Genomic DNA, 23,514 nt, shown 5'->3' on the forward strand with positions numbered 1-23,514 from the left:
CAAATCCTTTTGCATTTGTACAGGGCCCTGGTGAGACCACACCTGGAGTATTGTGTACAGTTTTGGTCTCCAGGGTTAAGGAAGGACATCCTGGCTGTAGAGGAAGTGCAGCGTAGATTCACGAGGTTAATTCCTGGGATGTCTGGACTGTCTTACGCAGAGAGGTTAGAGAGACTGGGCTTGTACACGCTGGAATTAAGGAGATTGAGAGGGGATCTGATTGAAACATATAAGATTATTAAGGGATTGGACAAGATAGAGGCAGGAAATATGTTCCAGATGCTGGGAGAGTCCAGTACCAGAGGGCATGGTTTGAGAATAAGGGGTAGGTCATTTAGGACAGAGTTAAGCAAAAACTTCTTCTCCCAGAGAGTTGTGGGGGTCTGGAATGCACTGCCTCGGAAGGTAGTGGAGGCCAATCCTCTGGATGCTTTCAAGAAGGAGCTAGATAGGTATCTTATGGATAGGGGAATCAAGGGATATGGGGACAAGGCAGGAACTGGGTATTGATAAGGAATTGATCAGCCATGATCTCAAAATGGCGGTGCAGGCTCGAAGGGCCAAATGGTCTACTTCTGCACCTATTGTCTATTGTCTATTGACCTGTTTCTGTCTTCAGTTCTGTGACTCCATGAACAATAACTATTTTCAAGACACTTAGACAATAACTTGGGTTCAGTTGTTTTGCTGTATACAGTACTTGTAAATGTCACAATGTTCACAAACATTCAGTGGCTACCCTCACACTGACAACTGTGACTGCCCAGAACAAGCAATAGGCCTCATTGGATGCCAAAACCATTCAAAGACAGCCCTTGTGCTGGAGCCATAGCAGGGTCAGGCTGGAACAAATGCCAGATCATTGGGCAAGCAGGCCCTCAATTACAGGACTTTGGATGACCCAGCTCACTGACTCAATAATAGCATTTACTTTTTGCTTTGCTTCTTGTTCAGTGGATGATCTGGGGATGGGGGGGGGGGGGGGGGCAGGGGGAGTCATTGGCAGCCCAGAACATTCCAGTGCTGATCACAGGAGAACCAGAAATGAAGGGGTTTTGTTGATCTTACACACTTAGGAGGTGATGCTGGGAGAGTCCAGTACCAGAGGGCATGGTTTGAGAATACAGGGTTAGGTCATTTAGGACAGAGTTAAGGAAAAACAACTTCTCCCAGAGAATTGTGGGGGTCTGGAATGCACTACCTCGGAAGGCAGTGAAGGCCAATTCTCTGGATGCTTTCAAGAAGGAGCTAGATAGGTATCTTATGGATAGGGGAATCAAGGGATATGGGGACAAGGCAGGAACCGGGTATTGATAGTAGATGATCAGCCATGATCTCAGAATGGCGGTGCAGGCTCGAAGGGCCGAATGGTCTACTTCTGCACCTATTGTCTATTGTCTAAGAAGCAAAGCTTTGCTGCCTGGCAAAGTTGACTGATCCAACTGCAGAGCAAATTCTGTTATTTGAAGTATGTTGCACAATGTGTCTTCCACATTCTCAGACATTTCACCTGTTCATTTTTGAATAAGGTTTGTCTCTGAGTGGAATTGCTCTGATTATTTGGTGTGGTGACTTGTGGAAAGCCATACTCAGAAATTCCCTTACTGGAGACAGAATCAGTTCTCCTCCAATTGAATGGAGATTTCCAGAATTAGCGATGAGCAATGAAATGTTAAACAAAGTATGCATACTATCACAATTTTGTGAAGTGCTGGCAAACATGTTTGAAGTGTTTTCTGTTTCTGAAAGTTTTCATAAAGTGACTGAAAAGAAGTCAAGTTCTTGTGTATTCTCTCCAAATGTTCAAGGAGCCTGAATGGTTTATTTTCCTCATTTGAAAAGATCTTTTTCACATATCAAACACATTGGCCTCCTGCAGGTTGCTCCGTGCTGGTATAAATCCATTTTTCAGATACAGGCAGTCCCTGGGTTACGAACGAGGTCCATTCCTGAGTCCTCCTTTAAGTCGGAGTTGTACGTAAGTCAGAACAAGAACATCCGGTATTATTTAGCGTCAGTTAGTCAAAAGTTTGTCTTAGTATATAGTATATATTGTACCTTTCTATGCATATAAAACACTTAGAAACGTATGTATTATAATAATAATTAAACCACTGCATTGCTTAGTAATAATTGTAGCTTTCATCGGGGCAGGGCCTTTCACATGCTCCATTATTCTCACTTTATCCTTTACCCTTTAAAATTGTTCCGATCGTTGACCGACACTTTTCCAATGACCGATGACGTTTCACCCCTTTCCAAACGCTTTATTATCTCCACTTTATTTTCAATCGTGATCGCTTCCCATCAATGGAACAGAAACACTGCGGGCGGCAGGTTCCAACCTCCAACGGCTCCCGAGCTCCGCTGGGTCCTAAGGACCACCACACTGAATTCCCCAGGCCCTAAAGTCCACTGCACTGAGACAGGTTAAATGGGTCAAGTGGGAGCTGTGCTGGGTTTGGGTATTTGATCCTCCTCAATATTCCGTGTGGGAATTTAACTGGAGGTGGCAGTGTTTTTTTTTATAAGGTTGAGTTGTGAGCTTGACATCAACCCGGCGCGCTCGGGAGCGGTCTGTCACTGGATCGAACTCAGGAACCTCCGTTCTCGAGCCCGGCGCTGATCTCACTGCGCCAGCAGCCGACCGGAAAAGGGGAGGGGGGTCAGGATGAATCTTGCTAAGAAAAATTTAAGCCAAATACAAAGTTACACACTGAACACAGTATCAATGGCAACGACTTAAAATGGCGGACGGCGTCACGATCCGACTTAAAATGGTGGACGGCGTTCTCCTTCCTTGGTTTGTAAGTACGAGTTGTTCGTAAGTCGGACGTTCGTAACTCGGGGACTACCTGTACTCCACACTGTACTGGCGACACTTTTTTATTTGGTCTGCTTCTGCCATTTTTGCAAAGGATTAACAACCAAGGTCAGTCACTGACTGTTTAAATCCAACCTCTAGCGCTGCGATCAATAAGACTTCATCATCAGACTTCCAATATTACTCGGAGTCCTGCCATGTGCAGAAGTTCACTGATGACACGGCCATAGTGGGGTGTGTCAGGAATGGACAGGAGGAAGAGTATAGGAAACTGATACAGGACTTTGTGATATGGTGCAACTCAAACTACCTGCGTCTCAATATCACCAAGACCAAGGAGATGGTGGTGGACTTTAGGAGATCTAGGCCTCATGGAGCCAGTGATCATTAATGGAGAATGTGTGGAGCAGGTTAAGACCTACAAGTATCTGGGAGTACAGTTAGACGAGAAACTAGACTGGACTGCCAACACAGATGCCTTGTGCAGGAAGGCACAGAGTCGACTGTACTTCCTTAGAAGGTTGGCGTCATTCAATGTTTGTAGTGAGATGCTGAAGATGTTCTATAGGTCAGTTGTGGAGAGCGCCCTCTTCTTTGTGGTGGCGTGTTGGGGAGGCAGCATTAAGAAGAGGGACGCCTCACGTCTTAATAAGCTGGTAAGGAAGGCGGGCTCTGTCGTGGGCAAAGTACTGGAGAGTATAACATCGGTAGCAGAGCGAAGGGCGCTGAGTAGGCTACGATCAATTATGGAAAACCCTGAACATCCTCTACATAGCACCATCCAGAGACAGAGAAGCAGTTTCAGCGACAGGTTGCTATCGATGCAATGCTCCTCAGACAGGATGAAGAGATCAATACTCCCCAATGCCATTCGGCTTTACAATTCAACCGCCAGGAGTAAGATATGTTAAAGTGCCAGGGTTAGGACTCAATGTATTTAAGTAAACTACTTAAGTACTTTTTAAAAGCTATTATTAATGCTTTTTGAGAGGGTGATTTTAGATGCATATCATATTTTTACTGAGTTAAGTATTGTATGTAATTAGTTTTGCTACAATAAGTGTATGGGACATTGGAAAAAATGTTGAATTTCCCCATGGGGATGAATAAAGTATCTATCTATCTATCTATCTATAAAGGGGAAAGTTCTGATGTCATAGCACAGGCAAAATCTGACTGTCTGCTGGAAGGTACATAAAGCGGGGCAGCGATATCTTGGTTGGGCTGTGGGCTAGGGAAGTGCTGTCAAGACCATCCAAAAGGGCAGACTTTGAACATTACCCCCATTGAATATCATACCCTAATTCACAGGAATTGCATCACTGCATGAATAACGTTTGGGGATTGTACTGGCTAGCACTGTAGTAAATGGCAATAATGCATAGGTCAGAGTCGGAAATAACACAATTGCTTCAGTCCAGATTTCTCATAACATGCCAAATACAGAAGTGTCACATTGCTTATCAGCATCGATAACACACTTTGAACAAAGTCTAAGAGAATGGTGGGTGAGCAAGAGATGAGATGATTACATGATCAGTATTACCTAATTCAATTCTTAAATTAAGCTTGTAATCCCTCAACTGCCTCCCTTACTACCCCCCAACCTCCTTTATCTTTATGGGGCCCTTGGAAACACTGGGGGGGGGGGGATGATATCACCCTCTTTTGGAACCACTATATTAGAATAACGATGTCACTGAATTGTTGATGGTGCAGAGATTTATAAGGACCGAAACACTGTTGCAATGTAGAAAGAATGGATGGTGTTGCCCTTATTGTAACAGTGGAGTTTGAATGGAGACTTTATTGTAAGGTATAAAACTGAGGGTCCTATGTAGAGGCTGTTAGAAGAACCTTATCCCAAAGGACATGTATTTAAAGTAATTTAGAGGATTTGGAGCTGATGTGGACAAATGTGATTAGTTTAGATGGGTATAGTTGTTGGATTGAACATGAGGAGCCACGGAACCTGTTCCTGTGCTGTATGACATTGACTCTAACTAGTAGAAAGTGCTTAAATCTCATTGCCTGAAAATTGAAAGAAGCAAAAACATCCTCTGTACATTTTAAAAACATCACCTGAATGTACCTTTAAAGAGCTATGGACTTGTGAAAATTGGGATTGAGCTGATTAGCTCTTTCTCACTAGTGAGAACACACTGGGTCAAATAGCCTCTTCCTATAAGGTACATATTTCTGTTTCTGTGAACACAAGCTGATCTTTGTTCTCTTGGTATTGGTAACAGCTGAGGAGCATGTGATCTTAGCAAATGAGATAAAGGATCTTAGCACAGTAGTTATACCTGCCGGTTTAAGATCATGGTCATATGATACAAATAGAAGCTCTAATTGCTTGATGAGAAGCATAGAATATTAGCATTTTACATTGCTGACTCTTAGTTAGAACATTATAATGCTAGGCAATTCTGAAATTGTGTGAATTTGCAAATAACTTCCAGAACTTGTGTCTAAAGATTACATAACAGATATAGCAGAGTTCCACATGACTAACAAAGTAGACATAGGGCTTTCTGGAAATTTAGTAGTTGTATGCATTTATTGTGTAATGGAAACCTTGGGGAAGGTACTGTTTCCAGGGAACTGAACACCAAGATTCTGTTTAATGTTTAAAAGTATGTTAGCAATGTGGCAGATAAACAGCAGATTCAGTGACAAATCCATTAGAATTAAACCCAATTCATCTTCTGAATTTTGTTTTCCAAGCCTTCCCTCATTTGCAAAAAAGTAAATGTTCGCCTTTGTGAATGTCAGGGCAGCACAACAATTATTTAGTGATGGCATTGCAAACATGCCTTCCCAGTGCACAGTTGAAGCATCCCACCATGAGGTGACTGATGATTGCTGGCAGTAAGCTGTGAAATTCTTCTCCTGTAAGGCAGTGACTGAATTTACATCTTACTGTCAATTTCAATGGAATGGAATGCCAGAAAGTTGAAGAATGAAAAAAGGATTTTGTTTTTAATAGCTCTAACAGTTTAGCATAATATGGCTTCAAAGAATTGCCACTTACTTGTTTACTAGTCATTGGACTTCATGTGAAATCTTGTCATGCGCCTCTGTGTCTCAAAATGAGATAAAGTTTTGGATAGGCTATCCATACGAGATCAGCACTTGGCCATACCATATAAAATTGGCAACAATCCATCTGTTCAAAAAAGGGTTGTTCGCAGTGTTCCTGACTAACTAACGTTATTCTTCCTGTGTGCTTTTGTTCACATTTGATTAATTTTTTTATCTCTGCTTGTAGTCAGTGACTCAGTGACTTTCTTTAAGCTCCTACCTGTCTGTCTTTCCATGTCCATACACTCACATTGCTGCACTTGCATTTTGTCTATAGCCTATAACCACACATCTTTAGAAAAGAAGTATTATTCAGGTTGAGCACCCTTTATCCAAAATTCCAAAGTCCAAACACCTCTGAAATCCAGTTTTTTTTTCTGAGTGATGACCAAATATCACAAATGAAAAATTCTGCAAGGCACTGGGAAGGCTTCCAGGTGATGCGCAGGTCTCTACACCACAGGCGGTTCTGAAAAATTACCTCACATATGTATTGAGTTAATACAAAATGGAAAAACACTGCATTAAGTGAAAAATGAAGATCTTGATCGTGAATTGAGAGAGTGGACTCGTCAGCACCAGAGTGAACATGCTGCTTAACAGTATGCTGATCACGAAACAAAGAAAGATCTATCATGGCGAGCTGAAAATGAAAGGTAACTGAATATTCTGGTTGCAGAAATTTAAGAAAAGGAATGGAATTATATTTTGAAAAATTTGTGGTGATCACGAAGCAGCAGAGAAATTAATTGATCATCACTAATGAAAATCTAACATGTTGAATGGCTGTGTCAGTATATGTATGTGATGAGCAGTGTAAGACAGACTGCTTACCAGTAGCACATACATAAATTCAGAGTTAGGAATGATGGCGGTGCCAAACAGCTGGTGACTGTCCACCTGGGCAGCTAAGGTATAGATAGCCTACCTTTCTGATGGTTCATGTACAAAATTATTAAAAATATACATAAAGCTACCTTCTGAATATATATATATAAGCTGTGTATGTAATGTAAATGGACTTTATGTTTAGACTTGGGTCCCATCCACAAAATACACCCTATCCTTGTTATATGCGGGGGATATGTTCCTCGCAGTCAACGCATAATATGAATAATTATTTAAATGGAGAAAATAGGGATGCATTCCAGAGGGCTTCCTAAATATGTTTTATCTGTAATTTATTCACATTTTCATATCAATACGACACAAAAGCTGTACCACAAAGGCAACATTCGTATTATATTTCATCAATTTAAGGTAATATTCAAAGTAATAAATCATAGAAAGTTAGCATACTAGGGTGTACAGTACTCACCAACAGTGGCAAGTGTGTTCGCTCCGGGAGATGAGTGGTTGTTGTGGTGTTGGGATCATAGGGGTGAAGGAAGACTCACAGAATGGTAGCAGGCGATGACACTGGTTTGAAGAAAGTGGTGAGGGTTGTTTGCTTGGCAGCATTTTGTTTTTCGGCATAAATTTACTTGTAGGGAAGAAGGGTTGATGGCAGGGAACGACTGAAATGCTGACTCCGTTCTAAACTTGAGTCCATGTCCATCGCCATTTGTGCCAAGTGTTCCAACTTCCACCATTCCCTCACCGTTGGTAAACTCCCGGGAATTTCAAAATCGTCTGTTGCAGCATCTGAGAGATAGTTCACCATAAAAAAAACACCTTGAAATGTGGATCACACCTTGGTCGAGTGGCTGAATCAGTGATGTTGTGCTAGGTGGCAGGAAACGCACTGTTTATGTTAGGAGGAATGCTGTCCAAATGCTTAGGATGGGCTGGCGCATTGTCAAGCAACAAAAGAACTTTAAAGGCAAGATTCTGTTCCTGGCAGTAGCATCCCAGAGCTGTGTTCCCTTCACCTGATGCTGCGCTGTTTATAATTTCCAACTTTTTTTCAAGTGTTAAAGCAGTTCTCTGTCGCTCGGCTGATGGCCCAGGACATGATATCAGACACTTAGGAGGCATAGTTAAATATTTCAAGCACAAAATCACTGCACCGTAGGTAAAACCAACAAAAGTATAAGAGCGCAAGATCGCACATCCATACCTTGCCAAAAACAATGCGAGACTCGCAGGAGTGAGACTGTGAGGCGTGAGCATGCGTCTTGAATTGGTGGGAAAGCAGTGCTCCTCGCATAACTGTGAGTTTTGGACGCATATAAGGAGACGTTGGTAGAAATAGGTTCCTCGCATAACCGTGAATCCTTATAGTCTGAAGACGCATATAACGAGGATATGGTGTATTAGGTTTTCCTTGCATTTTAAGATGCAAAGAGGAACTCAGTTTTTTTAGTATTATAAATCATGAATAGTATTAAAGGGTTCATGCATAAAATTTAATACATGGAATGCTGCACCTAAGCCTTCATTCATCTTGAGATTCTTTTCTTACCCAAATTTACATTTACATCCTCAGCTCAAACCTCCACATTAGCTAGTTCTCTTGGTATTTCCCCTTCAGTTTTGTCATATTAGCTCACAATCTAATTGTGTACTCTAGCCATCAGGTAGCTTTATCAGAATCAGATTTATTATCACTGACTTGGATGATATGAAATTTGTTTACAACAGCAGTACAGTTGGTGGAAGGGAAGAATCTTTTTCTGAATTATTGAGTTTGGTTCTTTAGGCTTCTGCACTTCCTCCCTGATGGTAGTAATGAGAGGTATGTTCTGGATGTTGTAAGCCCTTAGCAATGAAAGTCCTCTTCTTGAAGCACTGCCTCTTGAAGATTTCCTCAATAATGAAAGGATTCTGGAGTTGGTTTCAGAAGTCTCTCTGATTCTCTGATGTGATGTCCATTTAAAAAATGTTTGTTAATTGAATATGGGAAACAACAGCGATAATTTACTAATTTATACTATTCTAACATCCTAATGTTTGTTTACAGGGCTTCTGTTCATGGTTGACTGCTATATTTAGAATAAAGTGAGTATTCTCATCCTAAAAACAAATCCATAATTTATATTGAATGATAGATATTCAAGACTTAAGGTGAAGCCAAGTACTGTAGTTGTGAACATGTCACATGAACCAAGCTCCTTTTGTAATTACCTTAAGAATTTTAGTGCATCTTTAACGTGATGAGTGAAATTGAGAATATCCTCGTGACATGATATGTAAACCAGTTGACATTCCTTGGGCATGGACAAAAGCCCCATATCACATTTTATACTTCATTTGATACCTAGTCATGTGGCATGACATTTATGATGAATGTCTGGTGGTGGATTTAATCACAACCAGGCAGGACTGACAAATAGTAAAGTCATTGTGCAGACCCTGTTGTCTCACTTCCCCCCACCCCCAGTGTTGCTAACTTGATGATTTTCAAATGAGTGTGGAGAGTCTCTGCAGAGTGGCATGTGCTTCCAAGAACCATTGATAATTTTATCAATTCCAAGCTGAGATTTGGCACTGCAGTGTCCCACTAAAAATGTTAATGTTTTCTGACCTTGGGCAATTGTATAGATGTGATTACTGTACATTAGCCTACCTTGACATGGAATGTACCAGTTATTGGAATGTAAGCTGTGCTGTTACAATAAAACCCATTTAGTAGGTTGCCAGTTAGTAAACAAATATGGAAAACTGATGTGCTGAGAGCAGTCATTTGACCATGTTTTCCATTTGAATGCCGACACATTGAAGTAGTATATTTGTGAGATGCACCACTTACTTTGTACCCATGTTTTGTTCTCTTGCTAACCTGCTTCCTAAAACAGTTTTGAAATATAATTTCTTATTTCATATTTTCCCATCTCATAGGATGTGATTTGTGGAGGGGGGGTATTAAGTGTTCTGTTTCTGTTTTAGTGTCCCTAATTTTTGAGATCTCATCCTGACAGTACAACCTCCCTTAGTATGGCTTAAATACTGTGTACAAGTATCTTGGGGGAGTCTCTAACCCAAAACTGCTCCCTCAGAGTGTTGTTATCCATATGGATGATCAACCCTGCAGGTATTTCAGTGGTCAAACCTCCCCTCTGAGAATGTGAGCTACACTAAGCCTCAAAGACTTTCTTAAGAGAGGCTTAGAGGCTGTGGGGCAAGCACAGGCAGATGGGACTAGTTCGCTGGGTAACATGATCAGCATGAATAGGTTGGGTTGAAGGGCCTGTTTTCTTTCTGTAAGATTGTCTGGGACTAAGTTTGTGAAGTGCTGACCAATCCCATTCCCTTGAAAATCCCTTTCCCTCTCATGTCCACCAATTCTCTTGCCACCTAATGTACAGCAGTAAATTACCAGCATGTCTCTGGCATGCCTGAGGAAACTGGAGCAGCTGAACAAATTCCACACAATCAAAAGGAGAATGTACAAACTCCACTTGGTCCATTGATAGAATCCAATTTGCAGGAGATGTACAGCCACAGCACTACTGCCCTGCCACTGTGTCACTTTTTATCTGCTTTACTGATACATTCTGAGAGTTGTAATTCATTTTGCAGTGTATTGGTTTTATAGAGTCAGAGATAAATACAGTATGGAAGCAAGCCATTTGCCCACTCATCCATGCCAATCTCATTTGCCTGTGCTTGACCCGTATCCCTCTGAAACTCTCCTATCAGTACATTTATCCAAAATTTGTCTAAATCTTTTTTTTGGGGGGTGTTCTGTGCTTTTATTTAAATTTTTTTTGAAAGGTGACAAGAGAAATCCTAACTGTGCTTTAAAAAAATATGAATAACCCTCCCTGAAGCACTTTTGCTACAACTGATGAATTCCTATGACCACTCCAATTAATTTAGTGCCCTTTAAATATTTAAAGTTCCTTTATTTCAACAGTACTTGAGGAAGAAATAGAGGAAGTAATAAAATATGATGCATGATTTCACTTGTTTCCATTTCTCAGAGATGAAGAGATCAGAGAGAAATGTGGCGAGGATGCCGTCCATTATTTATCCTTTCAGCGTCACATCATTGGGCTGCTGGTAGTCATTGGTATTCTCTCTGTGGGTATAATCTTGCCTGTGAACTTCTCAGGAGATCTGCTTGGTAAGTTCTTCACTTTGCTGTACCTTAGTCATAGAGTTGTGTTTGTAGAAACAGGCCCTTTGGCCCATAGCATCTATGCAAATCATCATGCCTCTCTATACCAATCTCACTTGCCTGCGTTAATTCTATATCCCTCTTTGCTCTGGTCATTCAGGCAGCTCATTCTAGAATCCAGCTATTATTTGTGATAAATATAGATTTCAGATCTCCTTTTATCCTCTTCTATCTTCCCTTAAACCTGTGTTCTCCAGATTTAGACACCTGTACTATGGGAAATGAACACTGGTCATCTCCCTTATGCAGCTCTGAATTTTATATACCTCCTGTCATGTCACCTTTCAAGCTCATCTCTCAAGGGAATGCAGACCCAGCCTGTCCATTCTCTCCAACCTAGGCAACCATAGTTGCACACAATACTTTAAACCAACGTTTTGTTAAAGTGACTCCCTAATTTTAAAGCAGTGCATCTTATCAGTCAGTACAGAAGAGTATAGATTCATTTCATTTTGCTGACTTGAGCTTCATTGAGCTGGTCTCTTACACCTCATGAAGAGCTAAAATAGAAGGCAGTTTGCTTTCGGCGATGTAAATAAAGGACAACAGCTAAGACTTAGTCATGTTTGGGCTAAAGCTAGAGAAGAATGGTCATTTCAACTTTATACCAATTTGAGATAATGGCAAGGAAGGAAACTAAACCAAACCTTGGGCTGTATGTTCTTACAAAGAAAGTGTAATGGGCCAAATTTAAATCACTGACTCTAGTAGCACCATTCAGTAGCCAGGTTACAGAAAGTAAAGTTTGGACTGGATTGATGTAATTGAGCCTATTAGTTGAATACAATCTGAGCAGTTCCATTCTATACATTTTTTAGTGTACAGTATTTAAATCATAATGGGTGGTAGATCTGATTTGGGTTCAAAACCTTGGTTACCATTTGACCATTCAATATAGCTTTGGCTTTTTTTTCCCATTTGAGAGGCTTGAGAAATAAGCTAATAATTAATGTAAATGAATGAGAGCAAAACTGTAGTGTTCTTCTAGGTTGTTGGCCACAATAACTGCTTACTTAGAAACATGGACCCAACACCACGTTTTCCTCAATTAAGAATGGATATACTTGGGCAAAAAAAATCCAAGATCAGCATAATCGAGATTAGATGAAATGGACTCTTGACCTTACAATCTACCTCTTTATGATCTTACATTTTATTATTTACATGCATTGCACTTCCTCTGTAGCTGTTACACTTTATTCTGCATTCTGTTATTGTTTTACCTCAATGCACTGTGTAATGATTTGAACAGTATAAAGGATGAGCTTTTCACTCTGTCTCAGTACATGTGACAATAATAAACCAATTGCAATTCAAATTTAAAAGATGGTTCCATGGATTTTAAAGGGTGCAATTTGTACCAGACCCAGAATGGTTGATTGCCAAGACCTGTGTCTGAATGAGTGTGTTAGCATCAAATGAAAACGAGCAAGTTGACCATTCTATCACTAATGCTTACTCACTGACTTCTGGTAAGATGGCAGCATGTTCAATCACAGCAACTTCTATGGGGTCAACCAAAGATGTTACTGTCCTTTTTAAAGATTGTGGTGCTGCCTGTGTCAGAGAGGCATCAGAGGAGTCTGTGCACAAAGGCAGTGTGCATCTTAATAGCAGAAGACCGTCTTAGTCACCTTTCTTGTAATTGGAAGACCCTTTTGGACGTTGTTAATGTGGAATGCTGCAAGTCCGATTCACTGATTATTGGCAGACAGTGGGGGGAGTTGCATGGCCTCAGATTTAAAGAGGATTAGGCCTCAAGCCATGATATTGCCTGTTTACAACTGGCCAGGAGAGAGACATCAGAATCAGTGCACTCCACTAGAGATGGGGTGGTGCAGCGTCCATGCTGAAGTTGGTGCTGCCCCCAGTGTTCGCTCAGCGGAAGACATGCAGTTTGCAGTTTGACTGCAGACTGCCACAACATTCAAGGACTCAGGGTCTCGGACTATATTTTTTTTGTGTGACTGTATTTTACTGATATCTTATGTGCTATATTCGCCTTGTGTTGTGTGTGACTGTTGGTATTGTGTTTTTGCACCCTGGAGTAACTCTGTTTCATTTGGCTGTATTCATGGGTATTCGTGTATGGGTTGAATGACAATTAAACTTGAATTTATGAATGCTATTGTTTTGTTTTCATTTGCATTTCTGTTGGCTCATCTTGTCATTGGCCTCTTGCCTAATCCCCATAATACAACTGTGTACATAGAACGTACCAGTGGATTTGGCTGTAGACTTGAGTAATCTCAGTGAGCAAATAAAAGCACAGGTTTTGTCATAGACACAAGGTTCTGCAAGGTTCTGGAAATCCAGAGCAAACACCATCTATATAGATCACTTCAGTACAATAGTGCACTGAGGTAGTAAACAGGATGCAAAGCGAAGTGTAACAGTTAGAGGAAGTTGCAGTGCAGTCATACAAGAAGGTACAAGTCCATAACAAAGTCAATTTGAGGTCAAAACTCCATTTTGACATACCAGGGAGCCATTCACGTCTTGTAACAGTAGGATAGAAGCTACCCCTGAGCCTGCTGGCACATGCTTTCAGGCTTTTGTATCTTCTGCCTAAAGGGAGCAGTAAGAAGAGAGAAAATACAGGAGCTAATTGATATTGTTTGGGTGAGGAGAGGGTGTACGCTTTGTCAGAATTAATCAGTCTGTGCCTGAAATGATATATTGAGTAGAGATAGAATATAAACTGTCTCTGAGATACTGTCATATAAGCTTATCGTTCTTAGTTTCTATTATAATGTTTCTGGTGACAACTTTTACTCTTGGACCATGATGTAACCAATAAAAATTCTGCCTCTTTCAGAAAATAATGCATACAGCTTTGGCCGGACAACTATAGGAAACCTGAATTCTGGGTAAGTATCGTAGATTTAATGTTTCATGAGCATACGTAGTTCAGAGTCACAGTGTGCTAACTGAGCTGTTTAGTTGCATTGTCCTTGTCAGCTTGTCCACTTTACACAGAGGGTTAACTGCCATTTTTTGAGTGATTGCCTAGGCTGATTTTACCTACCACTTACCTCCCTCTTTGAAGCCTGGAGATCATCATAGAGTCATACAACACAGAAGCTGGGTCTTTGGTCCAACTGGTCCATGCTGACCAACATGCTCATCTAAGCTAACCCTTCTAAACCTTCCTGTCCATAGTAGAGTTTGTAGTATTACTTGCCCTGCAAATTCACAAGCCACTGGAGTAACCTAGACTTGCACAAGAGGTTTCTATTAGTCCTTCTATAAGCAGTTTGCTTGGGAAGGAATGAGAACACGCATAACATTTTTTTAAAAACTCACTGTAAAGCAATAACATTTTTCTCATCATTATTAACACCAAGGAAAGGGACACCCAGTATAATAAAAATCTGGAATCTTCAGGGGTTTCCTGCAAACAAATTTTCATGCCTGTTGGATGTTACTCTGATTAATTGACCAATCCTTTTTTATTAAACTACCTTGTATACCTTGTCTTAATACCTTGTCTTAATACATGAACCCAGTGTGTTAAAGGTAGAACGAGAGAAATCTGGGAGATGTAAGATCACCAGCACCCCCCACCCATTCCCCACACTCATTTCTAAACTCAGCAGAGCTCCAATGGCATGGGAATGGTGCCCTGGTGAGTTGGATGCCAATCATCTGGGATTTCCATACAGCTGAATAGCAGGTTATAGGTGTGCTACCGTAGTTGGGGAGGAGGTGTTCCTGAAAAGAAGAGCTAGGTTTGAGTTCATGTATCTGGGGATTGTTATACTGAATAAAAAGGAGTAAAGTTCAGTTATACTTCTGACAGTCGTGCCTTACAAGTCTATCCTCCCCATGAGTTACGTTATAACTCAATGAGCTATTAATGTTGTTGGATCCAGTAATGGCCCTGTTCTCGTGTTAACTGTTGCCGTTACTTGGGACGTGCACAGCACAACTGGCAGGTGTGTTTACAGACATTTTTAATCACTCCATCACCCAGTGTAGTGTCCTCCTGCTTCAAATCATCCACCATTGTCCCTGTACCAAAAAAAAAACAAGGTAACATGCCTGAACGACTGGCATCCTGTCGCACTGACCTCAATAATAAGTGAATTCTTTGAGAGGCTGGTCAAGGATTACATCTGCAACTTGCTACCACCCAAACTGGACCCCCTACAATTCGCATACCGACACAACCGATCGACAGATGACGGAATAGCCACTAATCTACATACTGTCCTTACACATCTGGAGAAGAAGGATGCTTATGTGAGAATGCTGTTCTTGGACTACAGTTCAGCATTCAACACCATAATTCCATCCGGGCTCGACAAGAAGCTCAGAGACCTCAGCCTTGACCCTGCCTCGTGCAGCTGGATGCTGGACTTACTGTCAGATCACCAGCAAGTTGTAAGAGTGGGCTCCCTCACCTCCAACCCTCTGACTTTCAGTACAGGAGCCCCTCAGGGCTGTGTACTGAGTCCCTTCCTTTACTTCCTGTACACCTATGACTGTATCACCACCCACAGCTCCAATATGCTAATTAAATTTGCCAACAACGCTACATTGATTGGCCTTATCTCAAACAATAACGAGGTGGCCTACAGGGAAGAGGTCGTCTCTGACACAGTGGTGTCAAGAAAACAACCTCTCTCTTAATGTTGCAAAAACAAAGGAGCTGGTTATGGGCTGCAGGAGGAATGAAGACTGGCTAACCCGTATTGAGATCAATGGATCTGGGGTGGAGAGGGTAAAAGCTTCAAGTTCCTAGGCATCCACATCACCAAAGACCTCACGTGGTCTGTACACACCAGCTGGGGAAAAATGCACAACAGCACCTCTTTTACCTCAGACAATTGAAGAAGTTTGGTATGGGCCCCCAAATCTTAAGAACTTTCTACAGAGGCACAATTGAGAGCATCCTGACTGGCTGCATCACTTTGGGAACTGTACCTCCCTTAATCGCAGGGCTATGCAAAGTGTGGTGCGGACAGCCCAGCGCATCTGTAGTTGTGAACTTTCCATGATTCAGGACATTTACAAGGACAGCTGTGTAAAAAGCTGATAGGTTAGCTGATAGTAGGATCACTGGGGACCCAAACCATCCCAACCACAATCTATTCCAGCTGCTACCATCCGGGAAGCAGTACCACAGCATAAAAGACAGGACCAACAGGCTCTGGGACAGCTTCTTCCACCAGGCCATCAGACTGATGAACTCAAGCTGACTTGACTGTACTCCATATTACATTGACTGTTCTATTTATCATAAATTGCTATGATTGCACATTCCACATTTAAATGGAGATGTAACATAAAGATTTTTACTCATGTATGTGAAGAACTTAAGAAATAAAGTTGATTGATTCAATTCAATTAACTGCTCCAGCCTTGAGAATAAAACATTAGACATCCATCCCAGCCACCTACTTCAGGTGCAACCTCCCAACATTGATTTAAAATTGGGATCAGGGGTTAATTAAAGTACAGAATGAACCGAAACATCTTGGGAAAGAGGCAGCCTGGTATTTGGGGAAAATACAAATAAATTTTCTATTTAAAATTAAAAAAATTAATGAACAACCACAATGTCAAGGTGAGGATATGGATTTAAAAATAGCTTTGCTACCTTGACCTGTTCGGTTATTATGGATTTTGTTTTGAGTTTGAATGGTATTTCAATCAGTTTATTTGGCATTGCATGTTCCTTTGACTCATCCCTGTAATCTATTTTGTTTTTTAATAAAGGAATAATTTGCTCTGGCTCCATACCGTCTTCTCTTTTGTGTATCTGCTTCTCACTGTCTATAGCATGAGGCGACACACTTCAAAAATGCACTACAGAGAGGATGATTTGGTAAGAATTGTGATGAAGTATTCTTGAAACCATTAGACTTTTGCAATGGGCCAGTTGCTATTAGCCAATTGATTGAGATCTGGTTGGTCAGGTTCTGTTGCATTATTGGTTTCTCCAGTACATTAAAAAATCAATAGCTGCAACTGAGTCTCCATTTGACAACTGAAGTCAATTGCCCAACTGTTATGCTTCCTACAGTATCCAGTGCAAATCAAGGGGAGTCGTTAATTTGAAGGGCAGGTGTTGTTTATGGCTTGGGAAGGGTCCAGGAGGAAATGCTCTCAGGCAGGTTCAGCAGAGTTGCAAATAGACAGATTTTTTTTCCTGAAAATATTTGATAAAAGATAAAAAGGCTGAAAGTATGAGAAATTATAAATTAACCTGCTTCCTCCAGGCAAGCAATTAGGTACAGATTCTTGTGGGTAGTCTAAATATGTGTTCAGCGGCACATCCTGCTGTCTAACTTGACACATAACAAGTTTGTAACAACATAGGAGGCCCTCTTCCATTGTGTCCCATCAATCCCTTTTCCCTTAGTCCTCCAACATGTATATGTATCCCTCCCCCTCTCATTCTCCCTCCCTCTCTCTTCTCCTGCCATCTACCTACACTAAGAAGCAGACCACAGTAGCCTCCTAACCTATCAGCTGATGGGCTGTGGGAGGAAACCAGAACATCCGTTTGAAACCTACACATAAAGGACATGTCAGCTCCACGCTGCATCTAAGATCAGAATCGGGCCCAAATCCTTGAAGTGCTACCATAGCACGTCTCTCAAATTTACGAAATATAAAGTCTTGAGCCTTCACTGGTTGGTTACAGACTCTGTGAGTTAATTGGAGCACTTTTCGAGAGATAACCTTGGGCTCCATTGCTGTTTCAAACATTTGAACATAATAAGCAGAAGCTGAAATATTTGGTTTCTTCCTGACCATAGCTTTATTAGTTAAACTAAATATTAATATGTGCGACCCTTGGACTGTACATCAACGACGGTATTGATTATGAGAGGCATGCATAGAGTAGATAGCCAGTAACTTTTTCCCAAGGTCAAATGTCTAACACTAGAATGCATGCAATAAAACTGAGAGGGAGTAAGTTCAAAGGAGACTTTTACATAGAGGTGGGTGCCAGGAATGTTCTGCCAGAGGTAATAGTGGAGGCAAATATAATAGAGGTGTTTAAGCACATGGATGTGCAGAGAATGGAGGGATATGGACATTATGTATGCAGAAGAGATTAGTTAGAACATTGCAATATGTTTAGTTAGTTCAGCACAGTCTTGTAGATCAAGAAGTCTGTTCTTTTGGTGCACTGTTCAATGTTCTAAAATTGCAAATAGTTACTCAGCCTGCCTCCCTTCTGAACTCTTCATTTATGGAAAATGTATAACTTCTGTTCTTTTCCTTCATCTAGCGCCAACAGCTATCATTTACAAAGTGTTTTTAATATGGAGTGATCATATTTGACCCTGATGGAAAAGGGCTAGTTGCATGAGGCCATTTAAGTACCCCTTTTTAGGAAAGGCAGTAAGTGATTTAGGGAGGAATTCCACTGCCTGAAGCCTGAACAGCTGAAAACTGGAGGGCACCCACACCTCCAGAGGGCTGTAAACGTTATAAGAATGTGCAGTAATCTGATTCTCCCAGAGAAAGGAGATCCATGGTTTCACAATTGCCATTACAGTTTGTGATGTGCCACGTCTAAATCAGAGGTCAAAGAAATGTAGTTTTAAACTGCTGTTTGAAATGACCAATAGAATTGAAAAAAGTGACATTTTAAGTGTCTTTTTTTGTAGGTAAAACGCACTTTATTTATAAATGGATTATCAAAATATGCTGAACCTGAGAAAATAAAACAACATTTTCAGTAAGTACAATTTCAACTGTTACTATTGATGAGCTTAAGTGATAAATGAAATGTTTTATGAAAATCCATACATGCGTGAATGGCATTGCTGGCAGCTACCCTCTCTGTCTCATCATACAAAAATAATCTGATCAGACCTGATATAACCTTCACTATAGGTGTAGACCGTTCATTTTCTCGGGTTGATTCAGTCTAAAAGATTTCCCAATCAAATGGAAATGAATGAGAGATTGAACTAATTATTTTAGTTCATGAATCAGGAGTGTAAAAGTTGGTGCAGATAGTTGGTTTGAAATTTAAAACAATAAATTGGACAATGATCTTTGCCTCAGATGATTTGATGCTGTGTTGTATTTCAGGGAAGCTTACCCAAACTGTCCAGTTTATGAAGTCCGTCTCTGTTATAATGTGGCAAAGCTAATGCGTCTCAATGCAGACCGGTAAGTGACTTATCATCTTTCTCTTCTGATAGTACAGTAGTTAATTCTCTGCCTTGCTCTTGTATTAATTACTATTTGATATGTTTATTTGAACTATAAACTTGTTGGTTTCTGAAGATATATTTAGATATCTGTTACTTTGCTATGTGCCAGATCACATGTTACCATTTAAATTAATCTAAAAACATCCAGTTGTCACTTGGTGGCCGTGGTATACTGGCACCTTGCTTTGCACTCAGGATGCATGCTCTGGCATGGGAGCACTAACAGCATGAGGGTTAAAGGGAGTTATTGTAGTAATATACACAGGGTTTGCCAATTAACCTACTAACCCATACATCTTTGGAATGTTGGAGGAAACCAGAGCAGCAAGAAGAAACCCACACAGTCAAGAAGAAAACAAAGAAGCTCCTTACAGACAGTGCACTACCATGCCGCCCCAAATACAGATGTTGCTACAGATGGTGTTACTGCGTATGGGATCTGGTGCAAGCCCCTGTGCTTCCCCTTTCTGTATGCTTTTCTGCAGGCAGCCTAGCACAACACCCCACCCTACAGCTGTAATAAGTTACTCCGGTGCTTTGTGTGGAGAGAGGTTACCTGTTTAGGGCTGCTGTTAAGCATTATGGTCAGCAATGCAGCCATTTAGTAAAGAAATACAGGACTCAACATTGGACCCTGGGCAGCACTGAGTGTGGACCATTTTTGGAATTGACAGCACCCAGTTATTTGTCAATAGGCCATCCGGATCCAACAGACTCTCTGATCACCACTTGTGGGATGTGATGGGACCTGCCATCTCCTCTACATGGCTGCACGGCTCTTCCCAGCCTGGAGATTTCCCTGTAGTGGCATGTTCAACAATATTTACTAGCTTTTGAGAGTGTGTTTCAGCAAAGTATTCCTAAGAGAGAGCTATAAAGCAAAACAGAGGATGAGACAAGATCTATTGTCACATAAAACAGGAGGAGATTGGAGAGACCAGTGGGATGGGCAGTCTGGCAACACAGAACAGCTGCTGCTAGTCCCCAGCAGTGCCTGAACTCATTGTACCAAGCGACAAGGCCCACCTAACACTCTCTCATGGCCAGCCTTGCATTGCTTCTGGATCACATTTTTAAAGTACAGTGGGGGTAATTACCTCGTGTGTTTGAACTTGAAGTGCACAGTAACAAGTCAGTGTTCTGTGTGGTATCAGGGCCCATGATGGGCCATGCAGAAGAACACAGAAGCCATGTAGAAGAGGCAGAAGGAAGACTCCACCTCACAAACCTACCCGCTTGTCCTCTGGAAATCCCCACATTGTCTTCATTAGCTACCTCAGAAGCTAAAAGGTCAGAGTTGAAGCAAGTCATCCTTAAACCTAATAAGACTAAGAAATCTGATGTAAACGGTTTCTTTAGGTGCAAGTCATTAATGCCATTTATGAATAGTTCAGATTTAAGGAAACATCTTGTGTAGCAGACCTTGTAGTTTACATGTCTAATCAGTCAAGTAACGATCTTCCTGAGCCATAGTATTTGGAAATGCCATCAGATGTCAAGATATGAATGAGCCAATTTAATACAAAGGTTCAATTGTATTATGTATTTGCCATGTTCGATGTGGTAGCCTTGAGTCTTAAAACTGTGGCGTTTGGATTGAGAAGTGCCAGCCATTTTGTCGGGGACATCCAGCATTTCCAAGCAAGCTGCTGACCTTTGTCAGATCTTATTATGCAGTAATAGCTTCAAAGTGAATTGATTGTTTCCTCTCCTTGAAAGATAATTGGCTTTTTACCACATGGCAACTTCTATAACTACTTTCTTGGAAATGGGACACAAACCGCCTGCTTCTTATAATGACTTTCCCAACTTGCATGGTGGAATTTGAATTCTGCCTTGGTGACCAGTCCAACATAATTGATTTTTTTTTTGTGCAGGCCCCATGCTTCTGAAGGTTTACTCTGCTTCTGTGGAGCAAATTCCATGAATTGTAGATCCCAATGCATTGCACAACGAGGGTTAGCAGTTGATGGACAGATGTTAATGTTGCGAATATTCTAAGTTATGGTGGTGTGTCCTACTATGCCATTGTATGTACACTCTCACTTTATTCATTTTGTTTGTTCTACTCTGCACTTCAGGAAAAAAGCTGAGCGTAGCAGAGTGTACTATTCTAAAGAGGAAACACCAGTCATGATTAATCCCAAGCCCTGTGGACAACTATGCTGTTGTGTTGTCAAAGGCTGTGAGCAGGTAGGTGAACTAGTTTTGACAAGAAGCCAGTTCTTACTGAACTGATGTATTTTGAGAAGAATCTCAGTCGTACTCTATAGGAAAATGGGCTGGTGCTGGCATTAGGCAAGAGTCAATAACTACTTTGTAAATTTGTTAGAGAGGGCCACACAAGACTGCTGATGCTGGAATTTGGAACAACAAACAATGTACTGGAAGGACTCAGCTGGACAAGCAGCACTTGTGGTGGGGGGGGGGGGGGGGTGTGGAAGAGAGGAATTGTCCTAACCCTTTCCTCACACAAGTGCTGCTCAACCTTCTGAATTCCTCTGGCACATTATTTGTTGCTTGTAAATGTTCTTTCTCTGCAAACTCTTCTAGAAAGACTGGCCTCATGTTGCATCAGTATAGAATGTGATCCTGTTGCCATGTGGAAGAGAAAGCAACCAGGTTTTCTGCACCTTATAACTGTCCAGTGATACCTCCCAAAAATTGTGTATGCATTTCTAGGCAAGCTGCTGACCTTTGTCAGATCTTGTTGAACAGTAATAGCTTCAAAGTGAATTGATTGTTTCCTCTCCTTGAAAGATAGTTGGCTTTTCACCACATGGCGTCTTCTATAACCACTTTCTTGGAAATGGAACACAAACCGCCTGCTATCAGTTTGCATATCACCATCCTCCCACACAACCCACCCCAGCCTCCTTTGCTCCAAGCGAAACAAACCCAAGTTATCCAGTCTCCTCAAACTGACGTGCTCCATCCCAGACAACCTCCTGGTGAGTCTCCTCTGAACCCTCTCCAGTGCCATCATAAATTTGCTCCATGTACTTAAGGAACTTCGTTAGCCAATTTGCACATAAGAAGTTGGGCTCATTTTTTTCTGGGGTACTCGAGGCAAAATGTCTGCTTTCCTTTCTAAGAGTTCCACGGGACCCGTTGCATCCATCTGAGCACAGACAGCTATATTTAACCAATATATCTGCATGGATTTCTACATTTGAATAACTTGAGTGGAACTTGCATTTTCTGATGATAAAATATTAACTGACCAACAGATGACAATGTGTGTGTGTTTATATTGGGCTGATCTGTGCTATGAATGTCTGAAAGTACTGCCTATTTAAGTGCCTTTTTACTTATAAGAAGGGATACTCCCTCCAAATTGCATTTAATCCCTGCTGCTCTTTTTCACTGTCGATAACCTTCGTGAAATAGGAGACCTTGGTGTTCCTTGTATGAATTAATGGCATTACTAATATGTGAATGCAAAGCCAATGAACTTACATTCAGCAAAGTATTCAGGAACTTGTTTCCAACAGTAATTTCTTGTCTGTAGTTAAGGCAAACATTTTCTTTCTACAGGAAAATGCAGTGGAATATTACACCAAATTGGAACAGAAACTGAATGAGGAATACATAAAAGAGAAGGGAAAAGTGTACGAGAAACCACTCGGCATGGCTTTTGTAACGTTCCATGATGAAGCAGCAGCAGCTCGGTAAGTCAGTCTTATAGATCTCAACTTTATGAATGTGCAGAGCCCACCTTTGCATCTGTAGGGACATTCCGGGTACTTTGCAAATATGAGCTGTTCAAATGTAAATGTCACATGGAAACAAATGATAGCACGTGGCAAGAATAATTAAACCATAACACACAGGAGCAAAATTAGCTAATTTTCGCAAACTAGCAAAATTTGGCCCATTGAGTCTGCTCTGCGATTCAATCATAGCTGATTTATTGTTCCTCTCGTCCTCATTCTCCTGCCTTCACCCTGTAACCTTTGACACGCTTGCAAATCAAGAACCTATCAACTTGCACTTTAAATGTACTCAGTGACTTGGACTCCATAACCATATGTGGCAATGAATTCCACAGATTCCCCACCTTCTAGCTAAAGAAATTCCTTCTCATCTCGATTCTAAATAGACGTCCCACAATTCTGAGGCTATGACCTCAGGTCATAGACTCCTACACTATAAGAAATGTCCTCTACACATTCAGTTTGCGTGAGATCCAAACACCCCCCCCCCCCCCCCCAACTCTTCTAAAGTTCGGTGAGTACAGGCCCAGAGCCATCAAACTCTCCTTATAAGTTAACCTATTCATTCCTGGAATTATTCTCGTGAACCTCCTCTGGACCCTCTCCAATGCCAGCATATCTTTTCTTAGATAAGGGATACCA

At 41.2% G+C, this 23,514-nt stretch overlaps 1 protein-coding gene across 6 annotated transcripts in view; it reads left to right on the top strand.

The window, feature by feature from the left end:
* The window catches only part of LOC140733155 (CSC1-like protein 2), a 191,513-nt gene that overhangs the window by 112,574 nt on the left and 55,425 nt on the right, over positions 1–23,514 (top strand). For all 6 annotated transcript variants that reach the window (XM_073056084.1, XM_073056083.1, XM_073056082.1 and 3 more), the window contains 8 exons: positions 8,811–8,848; positions 10,774–10,916; positions 13,789–13,840; positions 16,695–16,803; positions 18,602–18,672; positions 19,032–19,112; positions 21,238–21,349; positions 22,694–22,827. In XM_073056084.1, the coding sequence (XP_072912185.1) occupies positions 8,811–8,848; positions 10,774–10,916; positions 13,789–13,840; positions 16,695–16,803; positions 18,602–18,672; positions 19,032–19,112; positions 21,238–21,349; positions 22,694–22,827 (740 nt within the window). The remainder of the gene's footprint in view (positions 1–8,810; positions 8,849–10,773; positions 10,917–13,788; positions 13,841–16,694; positions 16,804–18,601; positions 18,673–19,031; positions 19,113–21,237; positions 21,350–22,693; positions 22,828–23,514) is intronic.

This window comes from Hemitrygon akajei, chromosome 9 (genome assembly GCF_048418815.1).
Source record: "Hemitrygon akajei chromosome 9, sHemAka1.3, whole genome shotgun sequence".
In the NCBI taxonomy this organism is placed as follows: Eukaryota; Metazoa; Chordata; class Chondrichthyes; order Myliobatiformes; family Dasyatidae; genus Hemitrygon; species Hemitrygon akajei.